The sequence below is a fragment of the Eptesicus fuscus genome, chromosome 23 (genome assembly GCF_027574615.1).
Source record: "Eptesicus fuscus isolate TK198812 chromosome 23, DD_ASM_mEF_20220401, whole genome shotgun sequence".
NCBI lineage: Eukaryota > Metazoa > Chordata > Mammalia > Chiroptera > Vespertilionidae > Eptesicus > Eptesicus fuscus.
Window position 1 is genome coordinate 10857037 of NC_072495.1, and position 14565 is coordinate 10871601.

At 50.2% G+C, this 14565-nt stretch overlaps 1 protein-coding gene across 1 annotated transcript in view; it reads right to left on the minus strand.

Annotated features, from left to right (window-relative positions):
* The window catches only part of KDM2B (lysine demethylase 2B), a 91073-nt gene that overhangs the window by 41569 nt on the left and 34939 nt on the right, over positions 1-14565 (minus strand). The window contains exons 10-11 of the mRNA XM_054712644.1: positions 9498-9624; positions 6257-6732 (exon numbers count right to left, since the gene is read on the minus strand). Of these exons, the coding sequence (XP_054568619.1) occupies positions 6257-6732; positions 9498-9624 (603 nt within the window). The remainder of the gene's footprint in view (positions 1-6256; positions 6733-9497; positions 9625-14565) is intronic.

The window sequence follows — 14565 nt, forward strand, 5'->3', positions numbered from 1 at the left end:
AGAAACTGAGTCCCTGTCACCAACGTGTGAATGTTGTTTGTAAATGCCTTGGTTCACTGCTACATCCCCAAAGCCTCACACGATGACTAGCCTATAGTAAGCTTCCAGTAAATAACTGAAAATACGTACAGAAAGCCACAAATCCCCAAAGAGGGACTTTCTACAAAATGCCTGACCAGTATGCCTCCAATCTGTCACAGTCAATAAAAACAGGGGAAGTCTGAGAACTGTCACAGCTAAGGAGGCAGAAGAGCAAACGCAGGATGGTGTCCTGGGCGGGATCCGGAACCGATAAAGGCCAGAGGTAAAAACTGAGGCGATGTGAACAAGTTAGAGACTTCAGTTATAACAATGTCTCAACGCTGGCTCATTAACTGTAACAAATGCACTGTAAGATGTTAACAATAGGGGAAACTGGGTATGTGCAGGGTAAATGGAAACTGAACTATCTGCTGAATTTTTCTGTAAAAATCTAAAACATAAAGTCTATTGATAGAAAATAGCTTTTAAAATGCCAATTAGACAGTAACAGTTACAAATAAGGTAAAACAGAATGCGTAGGGTACCGATTTTTCTGCCGTGTACTTACCGTCCAACTGTGTGGCTCAGTGGCTGAGCATCAACCTATGAACCAGGAGGTTCGATTCACAGTCAGAGCACATTGCCCGGGTTGTGGGCTTGATCCCCAGTGTGGGGCGTGCAGGAGGCAGCCTATTAGCGATTCTCTCTCATCACTGATGTTTGTACCTCTCTCTCCCTTCTTCCTTCCTCTTTGAAATCAATAAAGATGTATTTTTTTAAAAAGAAATACAACAGAAAGGAACCAAGAATATGGACATGATTCAACTCTGGTGGGTACTTCACGTGGGGCACTTAGAAAGGTCACCATTGGTTGGGGGGACAGTGGGAACTATGTGTATCTAGGGGAGCACATTGTTTAGAATTGCCAATGTCCTGATGATAATGTAAAGCCAACCAACTTTTCATCAGTTTCAGTTTTTCTTTTTTTTTTTTTTATTTTTTTTTTTAATATATTTCTTTATTGATTTCAGAGAGGAAGGGAGAAGGAGAGAGAGATAGAAACATCAATGATGAGAGAGAATCATTGATCGGCTGCCTCCTGCACGCCCCCTACTGGGGATCAAGCCCGCAACCCAGGCATGTGCCCTTGGCCGGAATCGAACCTGGGACCCTTCAGTCTGCAGGCTGATGCTCTATCCACTGAGCCAAGCCGACCAGGGAATCAGTTTCAGTTACTGTTTTCAAATGCACCGAAGACGTTCTATCCGTTAGTACTTACACCTGCCCCCTCCTCATCTCTGTCCATCACTCGGGACCGGTGGGACTAGCTGGGTGAGGGGTGCCCGTGTAAACGGCAGAAGGGCAGGCACCATACGCGTTTGTGGCACGAATGTATGAGAGTAAGATGTACTGGGTACTTCCTCTATGCTGGGCACCATAACAACTATTTCACATCCGCTCTCTCACCCGATCTTCTTGGCCACCCTGTGAGATGGATTTGTCACCACCTCTACGTGTGGACGAGGAATGTGCCTCTCAAGAGCCTGTCCCCTTTAGTTCCATTCTGGAAGGACCACAGTACCGAGCCATGTGGTTTTCTTGATTCTGTTGTGGACGGCACATCATCAGGGAGTCCCATCTGACCCCCAGCCAAACAAAACCAACTAATGTGCATAAATTAGCACCAAATGTCTACTCTGCAGAAATGCCCAAACCATTCTTTCCTATAACAGGTAACTGGTCGTTCCCCAGTTCCCATCAGCCTCTTGGTTCAACCATGACCTACACTTTATCTTGTTTAGTTTTATAATTTATCCAATGATTTCAAATGCCTGTCCTCATTTGGCCTTTTGGGGCATTTGGACAGCAGACAATGTAAGAGGTTTATTTCCATTATATAAATGAGAAAAAATGAAGCTCAGAGGAGTTCAACGGGAAGCCCAAATCACACAGCTAACACCTGACTCTCAATCCAGTGTTCCCTCCACAACACCCTTCATCACCAGCCAGAGAAAACTAACGTTGAAGGAGCCTCCATGTCCCTTCCTTGTTCTCTCAACCTCCAACCCACAATTCACCAGAAGTCTCTGATCAGGTTCCATAAATGTCTAAATCAAAAAAATTTAAAAATACAGGTGGGAAGAGATTAACCAAAAAAACCTATATGCATAGCCCACGGACACAGACAATAATGTGGTGAAGGCCTGGGGTGCGGGGGAGAGTGGGCTAGAAAGGGTCAATGCGGGGGAGGACATCTGTAATGCTTTCAACAATAAAGATAAATTAAAAAAAAATACAAATGAAAGGGGGAAATGGGTGGTTGATAAGAGCCAAAACCTAGCCATCTGGAGTCTGACTTATTTTGGGGACTGTGTCCAATCCCAGGGGCTCTGATTACTGATGGCCACTATGGGCAGCAGTCGGAGGTCCTGGGGAAATGGAGAGAAGGAAAGAAGACCTGGCCTTCTCGTAACACGAGGCAAAGATCATACCTGGGCAATCACCAAGGACGAGACACCAGGGGTCAGAAACAGGACTCACTCACCGGAAGTGGCAGCAGGGGGCACCAGCTAAGGATTCTGCCTTGGACCCACATTCCTGAGCTGTTTTTCATTTCTTAGTGCAAAAGAACCCCCAACATCTGGGAAGAGAGGACTGGGGGAGCCCTGAGTGTGCAGCCAGGAAGAAGCTGCTCACCCTCTGTGACAACACTCATACTTGGAAGGTTAGTTTTGGCTTTAAAAATCTTTCCTGGGTCTCCTTAGCCGGTTTGGCTCAGTGGATAGAGCGTCAGTCTGTGAACTGAAAGGTCCCAGATTCGATTCCGGTCAAAGGCACATGCCTGGGTTGCAGGCTCAATCCCCAGTGGGGGGCTTGCAGGAGGCAGCCGATCAATGATTCTCTCTCATCATTGATGTTTCTATCTTTCTCTCCCTCTTCCTTCTTCTCTGAAATCAATAAAAATATATATATTTATTTTTTTAAAATATATTTTATTGATTTTTTTTACAGAGAGGAAGGGAGAGGGATAGAGAGCTAGAAACATTGATGAGAGAGAAACATCGACCAGCTGCCTCCTGCACACCCCCCACTGGGGATGTGCCCGCAACCAATGTACATGCCCTTGACCGGAATCGAACCTGGGACCTTTCAGTCCGCAGACTGACGCTCTATCCACTGAGCCAAACCGGTTTCGGCAAAATATATATATTTAAAAGAAAATCTTTCCTGAGTCTCCAGAGACCGTGAGGGACTGGTGGCCTGGCCAGACAGACAGGAACTCCCCTGTTACTCCCCTGTTCCGGAGGACAGCACTGGTCCCCTTCACCCATTCAGGCTCCCGGCCACACAGCATTTAGAGACACTCGCAGAAGCTCCAATTTCCCTGGGGCTCTAGGAGGCCTGTCCACCCAGTTTACAAACTCCTTAGCCTAACAAGGGCCTCCTCAGACCAGGCTCAGGACCGAAAATATCTCTTAAGACTGTCAAGTTCAACAAATGAGCTAAGTGGGTAGATTATATGAAAAAGAGCTGTGCCGGCCCTAACTGGTTTGGCTCAGTGGATAGAGCGTCGGCCTGCAGACTGAAAGGTCCTGGGTTTGATTCTGGTCAAGGGCATGTGCCTTGGTTGCAGGCACATCCCCAGTAGGGGGTGTGCAGGAGGCAGCTGATCGAAGTTTCTCTCTCATCGATGTTTCTAACTCTCTCTCCCTCTCCCTTCCTCTCTATAAAAAGTCAATAAAATATATATTAAAAAAAAGAAAGAAAGAAAAAGAAAAAGAGCTGTGCCGGCCTCGTGGAAAATACACACTCAGGGAGGCGGTAGGGAGTGATGGGGACTGCGGTGTGTGAAGTCAGCTGCCATTCACTTCCCACTGCTTCCCGCCACTCAGGAACATGGGCCAGGTAGCCAGGACATTGTATATGAACTGTTGGCAACTAATTACAAAAAAATGTTTACTACCATGCAGGTCAAACACCACTGAGGAGCTGAATCCAGCCCTTCAGAGGTCTATCAGGTGGATATAGGGGAGAGAGAAAGGAGGGGCCGAGTCCCACTCCCAGAAAGAAATCTAACTAATCAGGAATCAGGAACACTGTACATAAACAGGTCAGACACACAAGATACTTTTAAAGGAAAAAGGCTCTCCACAGCACTTCCTCTTGAAATGCATGTGTTTTTAACCCAATTACAATGTTTTCGGACCCTAATACTATTAATGATTTAATTATTAATGAAAATACCTTATTCTCACTTTACAGGACCTCAGAAGAATAACGTAGCCACATGACAGAATTCTCAGGTTTCCTCTGGGGAACCCGATATACAAAACTCCCTGCCACAAGATTAGGGGTCCGAGAACAGGCTAAGGTGTCCAAGACCCCCTGACATTGCATGCAAAACTTTGTGTGTATAAGTAGACTTTCCTAAAAATCTCAAGAGAAGCCAGCAACCTCTAAAAGTGTCAAGAGTCAATGAAAAAAAAAACCATTAGCAAGTAAAGATTTGCTTTACAGAAAAACTCACCGTAGAGTTCTCTCACTCGACAATTTCCCTGAGTTATAAAACTTGAATTTCACAACACCTGTAGAAGATGTACCTGCTCTATCAAAGTGAAATGTACCTGGATTAGTGATTCCGTGCACTGGCTCCCTCTGCTGGTGGTATCTGTCAGACTACCTGATGTGGGCCCCACATCTCACTTCTGCTAGACCCCTGGTCACTGAGCACCGAGGGGAGGACAGTCTTAATATTTCTATATCCCAAGGCCTCACACAATGTTTCCTAAATGAATAACTGAACTAATTAACAAACCCCGGGTAGAGTTTACAGACATCAAAAAAGAGACTTAAATTCCGTTTCAAATCCCAGCAGGCAGCTGGATTTTCTCGGGAATCAGACATTGGAGAAGGAAGCTCAAATGCCTCTGAAGCTTCACTCCAAAAAGCCTTCGCAAAGCTGGCAGGAGGGAGTTCCTGGAGTATATCCACACGGGAGTTCTGGAGGCATTCCCGCGCCCTCAAACCTGCCCTGTCACCTCAGGCACGTCCCTTAACGTTTCTGAAACTACTTCCTCATCCTGTAAGGGCAGATGATAAGGGAAACTACCACTTGCCTAGCCCTGGTACCTGGCAAGGAGTACGCTTTCCACAAATGTTAGAATTATGCGGACAACAGGACAAGGCTGCCCAGTGTATTTCCTTTTTCTTAAACACCTGTTCGTTAGCACTCTGCCTCTTGTAGCCCTCCCCATCGGGAGGACTCCTATGCAGCCTCAAAGCCCAGCTCAAATGCCCTCTGCATAACTACCCCAGAGCCCTGGCCAGCTCCCATGCTCTGGGTACACACAACATGTTCAGTGGCACTTCATTCTCTGTCTCCTGATTTCTTTTCTTTTTTTAATTTTTATATTTTATTGATTTTTTTACAGAGAGGAAGGGAGAGGGATAGAGAGTTAGAAACATTGATGAGAGAGAAACATCAATCAGCTGCCTCCTGCACCCCCCCGCACTGGGGATGTGCCCGCAACCAAGGTACATGCCCTTGACCGGAATCGAACCCGGGACCCTTCAGTCCGCAGGCCAACGCTCTATCCACTGAGCCAAACCAGTCAGGGCTGTCTCCTGATTTCTTTACCTGCCTGCTTCCCTGCTAATCACCCAAGGGTGGTGACTATGACCCTCTGCTTCCTGTTCCCCAATGGATAGCACAGCTGGTGCTCAATGAAAGCTGGATCAATAATTAGGCTCTACTTGGAGAACTCTGGACCCCGAGTGGCCATGTGGCCCACGTTAGCTGGCCACCTTGAGGCGCACCAGGATGTACAACCTGCTCATGTGAAATGGATACATGTTCCAGAGGAAGCCAACCCAGAACACAGGTCTCCCCGACCAGGATGGCGGAGTCCGTCCCCAAAGCCAACGGCAGCACACGTGATGCACCCATCGCGACTACTGTTGGCAAATCCTCATATTTCAACAAGTACAAGAAAGAACTCACTGTCAACCACAAAGCCATCTTCCACCAGATTCCCCACAGACCCCCACAGTGGCCTCCACTTGGCCACCCCGGATGAGCTTACTTGGACCAGAGGCCCCTCTCTATGCATGGGTGTGTCCCAAGGAAGGTCTGCTCCAAGCCACCCTGGGCTGAGCTGCCCTCGAAGAACTATTGTTTTGAACAGAACCTTCCAAACCCTCCGCTGTACAGCCCCCGACGTGGCTGCCTGCCCACCTTCACACCCTCCAGGAGAGCCTGGGGGTCCTCGATGCCCTCGGGGACACACTTCTTGTTTTCTGGGAGGGACTCAAGTTTCTCCACCAGAGCTTTCAGGCCCTTCAGTTCAAACTCGGTGAGGTGGGTCCATTTGGCAGAGACCTCGGTGGTGGGAGAGCCAGTGGGCGTCTTCGGGTAGTCTATGGGCATCGTCGTGGACTTGACGCTTTCCTCGGACTCATTAGACAAAGTCCTTTTGAGGAACCGCAGGGCAGGTGCTTTGGGCTTCTTCCCGGGGGGCTCCTGGTCCTCAGAGGGGATGCTGGTGGGTGAGGCCGGGCCATCGGCAGGTGGCTTGGGCACCTTCTCTGCACCCTCTTCTTCTTCCTCCTCCTCCTCCTTCTCCTCCTGGGGCTGCTGCTCACAAGACTCCTCCTCCATTTCCAGCCAGGAATCAGATGAGAAGCCGTCTATGCTGGGCTTTCTTGGGGCATCTACAGGGGGTGGGGGTGACGGGATCACAAAGGAAGACTGAGATGAACACCCTAGGTTCAATGCTGAAAGTCATGTGACCTCCATTCACTTGCCTCCCCGCTTTACACCGGAGATCGAGCTTTTCTGAATAGTTCTGTCTATGCCTCCCTCACTTCTAGAAAGGTTTGGGTCAGTCAGACACAGGTTCAAATCTCAGCTCAGCTTCCTCCAGCCATGTGCACCCACACAAGATGCTTCACCTCTCTGAACACACATGGCATTTTATTTTTTCAACATATAAAAATAACACAAAAGAGCATATATGAGTATGTTTCCAGTCATTGGAATGTCCAGACAATGGAAAAATCCAGAGACAGAAAGTAGAGTTTCTCTCTGCTGGTGATGAATGTTTTAAAAATTCACTGTGATGGCTGCACAACTAAAAACCATTCAAGTGAACACATTAAATAGGTGAATTGTATGGTATCCTATATAATAAGAGAGCCCAGATCACGGATCTGCAGGAGGGTGGGGCAGCGAACTACAAGAGGGCAGCAAGAGCTACAGGAGGGGGCAGGGCAGCAACCTATGAGGGGGGAGGAGAGGAGGGGGGAGGGAAGCTACAGGAGGGCGACAGCAATCTACTGGCGCACGGATTCCTGCGCAGGGCTACTAATGTGAATTATAACTCCATTATGCTCTTTAAAAATATAAGGCAGCCCAGCCAGTATAGCTCAGTGGTTGAATATTGATGTATGAACCAGGAGATCAGTTTGATTCCCAGTTAGGGCATAAGCCCTGGTGGTGGGTCCGATCTCCAGTAGGGGGCGTGCATTTTGATAATTTTCTCTCATCATTATGTTTCTTTTTTTCTTCTTTTTAAAAAAATATATCTTTATTGATTTCAGAAAGGAAGGGAGAGGAAGAGAAAGATAGAAACATCAATAATGAGAATCATTGATTGACTGCCTCCTGCACGCCTCACACTGGGGAACGAGCCTGCAACCCAGGCATATGCCCTGAGCAGAAATCGAAAGGTGACCTCCTAGTTCATAGGTTGATGCTCAACCACTGAGCCAACGCCAGCTGGGCTCATTGATGATTCTCTCTCTCTCTCCCCTCTCCCTTCCTCTGTCTGAAATCAATTTATATACACTGAGTGGTCAGATTATAATGATCTCTGAACACATGCATGAGGCCCGGTGCATGAATTCGTGCATGGGTGGGGCCGGCCAGCCTGGCCAAGGGGGAGGGGACATGGGCAGTTGGCCGGCCTGCCTGCTGGTCGAACTCCTGGTCGAGGGGACAATTTTGCATATTAGCCTTTTATTATATAGGATTATATAGGATAAACACCGAGTTCCTCCAAAGGTCTGTTGTGAGGATTAAATAAGGCCTCACAGAGCACAGCTGGCATTTGATCAATGAGGTGTGTCTCCCTAACACCCCCCCTTCTCCTTGGTTGAGGGACTAGAGAGGTGGGGGAAACAGTGGCAAGAAAATTTAAGTAAAAAGGGGGCACCGATGACCCAAACTCTGGCTCAAGATTGCCTCTCAGAATCAGGAATGTTCTTCTCCGACCCGAATACCCAAATGAGAGAGAGAAGTGACTCTCATTCCCTGGCCTGGGACTGCCACAAAATCAAGCCTCTGGTCCCCGCAGGGTCGTGTGACGACTACAATCACAGCAGCTCTCACGCTATTTCAAAATCATTTCCATCTCCTACCCGGCTGGAGACTTCAGAAGAGCGGGTTGCAGGGTTTGGGCATTTTTCACACCTGAATATCGTATCATCTGACAGGAACGTAACTCAAAACAGACCACCAACACCCCCCCCGACAAAACTGAATTTTCAGGAGGCAAATGAGCACTTCCCAATAAAACCCCAGCAGAAACATGTCCCCGATCCTATGCCCACCTGAAACCAACCCCCAAAGGCACTAAGGATGGGAGTCAAGGGAAGGAAGGAGGTTTAATGATAGAGAAAAAAAAGGACCTAAAAATCCTGGAGATAACAGGAGTAATCCTGCGGCCCCATTGCATTTCTCTATCCCGTGATGAGAAAGATGCAGTAACTGAGGCACAGCGGATCGGCATCCAGTAAAACTCTGCAGCAGTGACAGCTCAGAGGCAGAGGGGAAGACGTGGGGCTGTCATAGCCAGATGCAGCTCTGGGGCAGGCGTCTGTGAGTCAGGATGCAAGGACTGAGCATTTTGGGGGGAGGAGGTCCCTTTAAGGAATGACAGCGGGGCAGGGCGCTACCGCTGCTGCTGAAAACCACCCACTGCTCTGTCAGACTTGTGTTTCCAGCCCTGGTCACCCCTCCGGCTGGCTCAAAGCCGGCCTGGGATTTGGGGGACTGGCTGCATCTCGTGGGCCTGCTCTTAGGTAGACAAAAACCCAACCCCCAGGGCACAGGGAGGGGGAAGGCCAGTTGGTAGCTAGTGAGGAATAAAAAGAACAGGGATGCTTTGCTCCGTGGGGGATCTTGCTTCATCAGCCACGCCCAGGACTGGCCCCTCCCCACATGTGCATAGTCACCAGCGTGACCTGGAGGCCACCAATGGGACTCGGTTGGGGTCATGATTTCATTTTCTTGGACGCTGCCTTCCAAGTGGGAATCTGACAAGGATGGCTTCCCAGCTGAGGTGTCTCTAGGAATCTGCCTGACACTCTGGCTCAAGAGATTTCCCGGAACCCAAAGACTCTGCAAGGGCCCCACTGAAAAAATGGTTTCGGCCCCAGCTGAGCGGTCAAGGCGGCTGACCCCGCTGTCCACTCACCAATCAGCATTGATTCTCTCTGGTACTCCTGAGTGAGGTGGGACCTCTGGGTCACACAGTACACGTATCTCTCCAAGACATACCAGCACATCTCATAGTAGAAGGGGTAACGGAATTTGGGCTGCACCTGAAAACAAAGGCCCGGGGCGGAGGTCAGTTTCTGGAGGGCAAAGGGGAAAAGGAGGGAGAGAATTGAGGGGGTGGGGGCTCCTGGGGGTGGGAGTTATTTTCATCATCTTGGCAAGAGCACAAATGGTGTGAGGAAAAAATGGGGAGGGGCTGCAGGGCCAGGGGGAGGCGCTGGATGGAGGAAGACACCGGTAGCATGCACGAATGAGAGGGAAGAGGGGAGGAAACGGCCTAGGCGAGAGCCTTTCAAGGTTCCTTGAGCTGCGCGCCACCGGATGGGGTCGGCTTTGTGCGTTGACAAACAGAATTGTCCCCTGAGCTGCTGAGGAGGGTGCGGGCACCCACGAATGCGAGCCACTGCCTGATCCCAGCTACAACAGAAACGGGCTCCTGTCGTTCTTACAAATTCTTGCACAGACTCTGCTCTCCCACCCTCCCCTGAAAACCGGAAATCAATCCCCAAACCTTACCCAAGTCCATGTGCAGACAGGCTATCTGTCCAGCATCTCCTGCACGCTGAGGGAAAGGCCACCCCAGGCGGACCAATGAGGATGGAGGGGTGTGGCCTCTCCACCCTGGGGGCGGGGCCTAAAAGAGGTCCAACTCCTGCTCCTTCACCACCACCACCACCACCACCTGCATTCCCAGGCGACTCCCTTGGACACAAGTTGCTGGTGTAGCTCTAACACCAAGGGACACGCCCCAGGTCTGGAGCAGGAGTTCAGACAAGAGACCCCTTTTTGGCCGTTTCGTATAGGGGACGAAGGATAGGTGCTGGCAGCTTTGTGTATCGGAACTATGAAAAGGCCTGGAACCCAGGGGAATGCCGATGGGTGGTATAGCACGCAGGGTCTATATGGGTGAGATTGCAGCGAAAGATGGGAAGCAAGCGATACCACTGCCGGCCCTGGCACAGATGAACCTTCCGGAAACTGCATCCTGAGCGGGCAAGGGAGGACTGACAGCGTGGGAGGGTGGTCCCTCTCCCATCTCTGGGTGCTCTTCCCCAAGGCTGTATATAGACCCTGCACGTCCACACTCACTCCTGACCGGCTTGCCTGCCCTCTCACCAAGGGTGTGTCTGCCTCAAGAGACGTCTGCAGGGGCCGGGAACCCCTCTCCACCTCCTCTGCCCGGGGAGCTGGATGTTAATTAAGCCAAGTATACGCTCCTGACGTTCTCTGCTGACAATCAACAGGCAACATCCTACATGTGGGACGAAAACAAATACAAGCAGACCCAGGTCCACCGCGTGCCCTTAAATACTATTTTCCTGCCTCTCTCACAGTGCCCACTGCAAAGGGCCCCAACCTCGCCCTTTTTGAGAGTCCCAGCTCTCAGTTCCTCATCCAGGCCCCGCGGATTCAGTTTCCAGACGCAAGGCCCTTTTCCCATACTTGGGGCCTCACCTCTCCCATCTGTGTATTGGGTCCATTTGACCTCCCTGCCTCTGGTGGATGGTATGCTTTGGAATGAGATTCTGGCTGCCGCATGCTTTTGAGCTCCTCGGGGGGTGGGGCGGTGGGGGGGGATGCATGGCGCTGGGAACATCATCTAGCGGTTTCCTTGGCTCCAGCTACTTTCCCAAGAGGCCAGTTTTATTGCTGGAAGAGTATGCGACTAATGACTTTTTTCCAGCCACCAGATCAGTGTCCTCTGGGGTTTAAAAAGGAGAGAGGCCCTTCAGCCTGAGGCAGACCCTGACCTCCTGGGAAGAAGGGTTTGGGCGTCTCAGCCCCACCCCTACTCCAGAACAAAGGCCAACCGATTTGGAAACAAATTGCCAATTCCTAGAGCGGAGGACAGACAGGCCCTCCTCTTCCCAGACCCTCACTCACATCTCCTGATTTTAGACTCCACCGGTCAAACTCCCAAGGTGCTTTTGACTTTTCAAACTTGGGGAGATCACCCGAGCCATTCTGCATTAATGGGCACCGTGGCACCCGAGAATCTTTGTAGATTGGGGCGGGGGGGGGGGGATTTTTTTGGCTGTATGTCAGCAGAGGAAGGTAGGTCTCCCCTCATTGTTGCTGAGCCCAAGAGAAACCAGCTGGGTGAAAACAAATGCTGATGAAGGAATTAAAATTCTTTTCATTTTGTTTTCTTTCTTTCTTTTTTTTTTTTTTTCCAAGAGAGCACCGCAGGAAACAAAATTGGCAAAGAATTGACTTACAAACGGGTTGTCGCCTTCCACCCTTCGCCTTCAAAAGGTTTCAGCCACATGCCTGGGAACATTAAACACACGATTGCTCAACATTAATTGTTGACAAAAATCGGAGCCTCATCAAATTGAGTTGTTCACCAAAAGGCAAGGCGGTCGTTCAGAAAGCACGCGATGCTCCCTGCCTGCGGGGTCGCCCAGGTGTCAGCGGGCCTGCAGGGGCCAGCCGGAGGTCCCGAAGGCCCATTGGCGTGGCACCTGGCCTCAGCCCTTCCTCTTACAGCAGAGTGACCGCAGGAGGTCAGGTCCACAGGTATTTCGGGGCATCGAGAACTCCCAGGCCTCGGGATTTGAAAAGCTAAAATATGAGGGTGGGCGGAAGTATCTAAAAAATTTTGTTTTTCTCCTGGAAAAAAAAAAAAAAAAAGGCAATGGGGAAAAAAGAAACCCAATGGTAGGAGAGAAAGGTGAGAGGAAGGGTAAATAATTTGCAATTTCCCAATAGATTCACTGGCTGAGAGGAAACGGGGCATGCGGGCATTACCTTTCCTGAGAAGGCTGCTTTCACTAGAACCATTAGGGAAAAGAAAAAAAAAAAAAGGTAAATAAAGGAGAGATGGCAGTTTAAGGATTGCTGGGACCATCCCTACTGGAGTTAAAAATATGTAGTGCTCGTTGTCGAGACGTTATCTTCAAATAATAAACATGCAACCTTTCCATTCTTTGGTGCGGTCCTTCCACCCCTCTGCACGTTTTCAGAAGGAGAGGGGAAAGATTTACTCTCCAAACGGGGCAGGGAATGGGAACCCACCAGTCCCAGGCACCTGTTTGTGCTTGTCTTCGGGGCAGCAGGTAAAGGCACCTATCATCCAGCCCAGAACAATTTAAATTGTGAGAGCAAGACATGGCTTCTTAGACCTAGGAGAATCATGAGGTTCCCCTGGTCTGGATGGGCAGGGGCGGGGGGGGGGGGGTCCCCCACCTTGGGCCACAGAAGGCAAATTCTTTTTCTAAGACAAACTCACACCACGAGGCTCAGAGCCGGACGATGTCCTCTGTCCCCGCCCCCTGTATTTGGTTTCCAAGCAAAGCCATGTTTTAGGACTCCTGAAAAACTATTTTTAAATGGCCACAACCTTCTTCAGCAGCTCCCAGTGACAGAAAGAATTAAGCTGTAGCGAGCTGACAAGGAGCTGTGGCACTTTTTCTGGCATCCAGGGCTCTCTCCCCAGCATCCTTTGTCTCCCTTAGCTCCTAAGACATGAACAATTGGACCTCGTGGACAAGCCCTCACCAAGGACCAGAAATCAAAGCAGACGGAACAGCTTGCCCACCAGCCCCGCTGCCCATCAACCTGCTTGGGGGAAACCAGATGGGTACCCGCTCACGTGACAGGGACAGTGGGCCTTGGGGGAGGGGACCCTGCCATGCTCATCTGGATGTGGGTGTGATATTCCACAGGCACTCAGTGTTCAGCTCCATTATCTTTCCCCCACCCCCAACCTCCTGCTGAGAGGGGTGGGGACCTGGGCTCCTCGCGGATGACGAGGCCCAAATCCACTGGCTGAAGCTTTTAGAAATCCGAGCCTGGAAAGTCATGAGCCCGACTTCTCGTTCTAGATTTTTCCCTTTCCATCCCACACTTCCTAGTCTGCTCACACACAAGCTAGCCCATTCTTCGAGGCCAGTCAAAGAACAGTTGGCCAGAGCACCCCAACAGCACTTGGTCCAGATTCCGAGATGACCACTCGCACCCAAATGGAGCCTTTACCACAGAATGACAACCTCCAGCCCAGCGCTGGGCTGGCCACAGACTAGGAAAAGGGGTGTTGGGCGGGCAGCAGAAAAGAAAGGCACGAACGTCCACAAAATGAGTCTGTGCAGATCTGGGCCTCCCAGGCAGCAAACCTCCTGTCTGAAGATGCGTCCTCTCCTTTTTTTAAAAAATATATTTTATTGATTTTTTACAGAGAGGAAGGGGGAGGGATAGAGAGTTAGAAACATCGATGAGAGAGAAACACCGATCAGCTGCCTCCTGCACACCTCCCAATGGGAATGTGCCCGCAACCAAGGTACATGCCCTTGGCCTGAGTCGAACCCGGGACCTTCCAGTCCGCAGGCCGACGCTCTACCCACTGAGCCAGACCGGTTAGGGCACGTCCTCTCCTTTTTGTGCACCTGGCCACTACAGGTGGCTAACGTGGTCCCTGGGAAACCTCTGCATGGGGTCCCTCAATGTCAGGGCTGCTAAAAAGGTCAGATACACATATAGTGGCGAAAACTTCCACTCATCTATGTGATTCCGTGCAGATCGAGGCCAGAAAGCAAGACCGAGTGAGAAGGGGATCCTGGGCCCAGACCTCCTGCCTCTATGACATGTTTCTTTAGGTTCCGAGCACAGCAACACATCTTTGGGGCAAAAAAGAAGTCATCTCTGTGGCAAGGCCGGGAAGACATGGTAGGTACGGTCCGTCCCTCCAGTGGAGTATTATTCAACCGTGAAAAGGAATAAAGCACTGACACAACGTAGATGAAGCTTCAAGTCATCACGCTGAGTGAGAGAAGCCAGATGCAAAAGGCCACATCATGATTCCATTTATACGGAATGTCCAGCACAGGCGAATCCACAGAGACAGAAAGCAGATTAGCGATCGCCAGAGGCTGGGGGAGGGGGAACAGGGAGTTACTGCTCATGGGGACTGGGCTTCTTTTGGGGGTGATGAATGTCCTGGAACTAGACAGAGGTGATGGCTGCATAACCTTATGAATGTGCGAAAT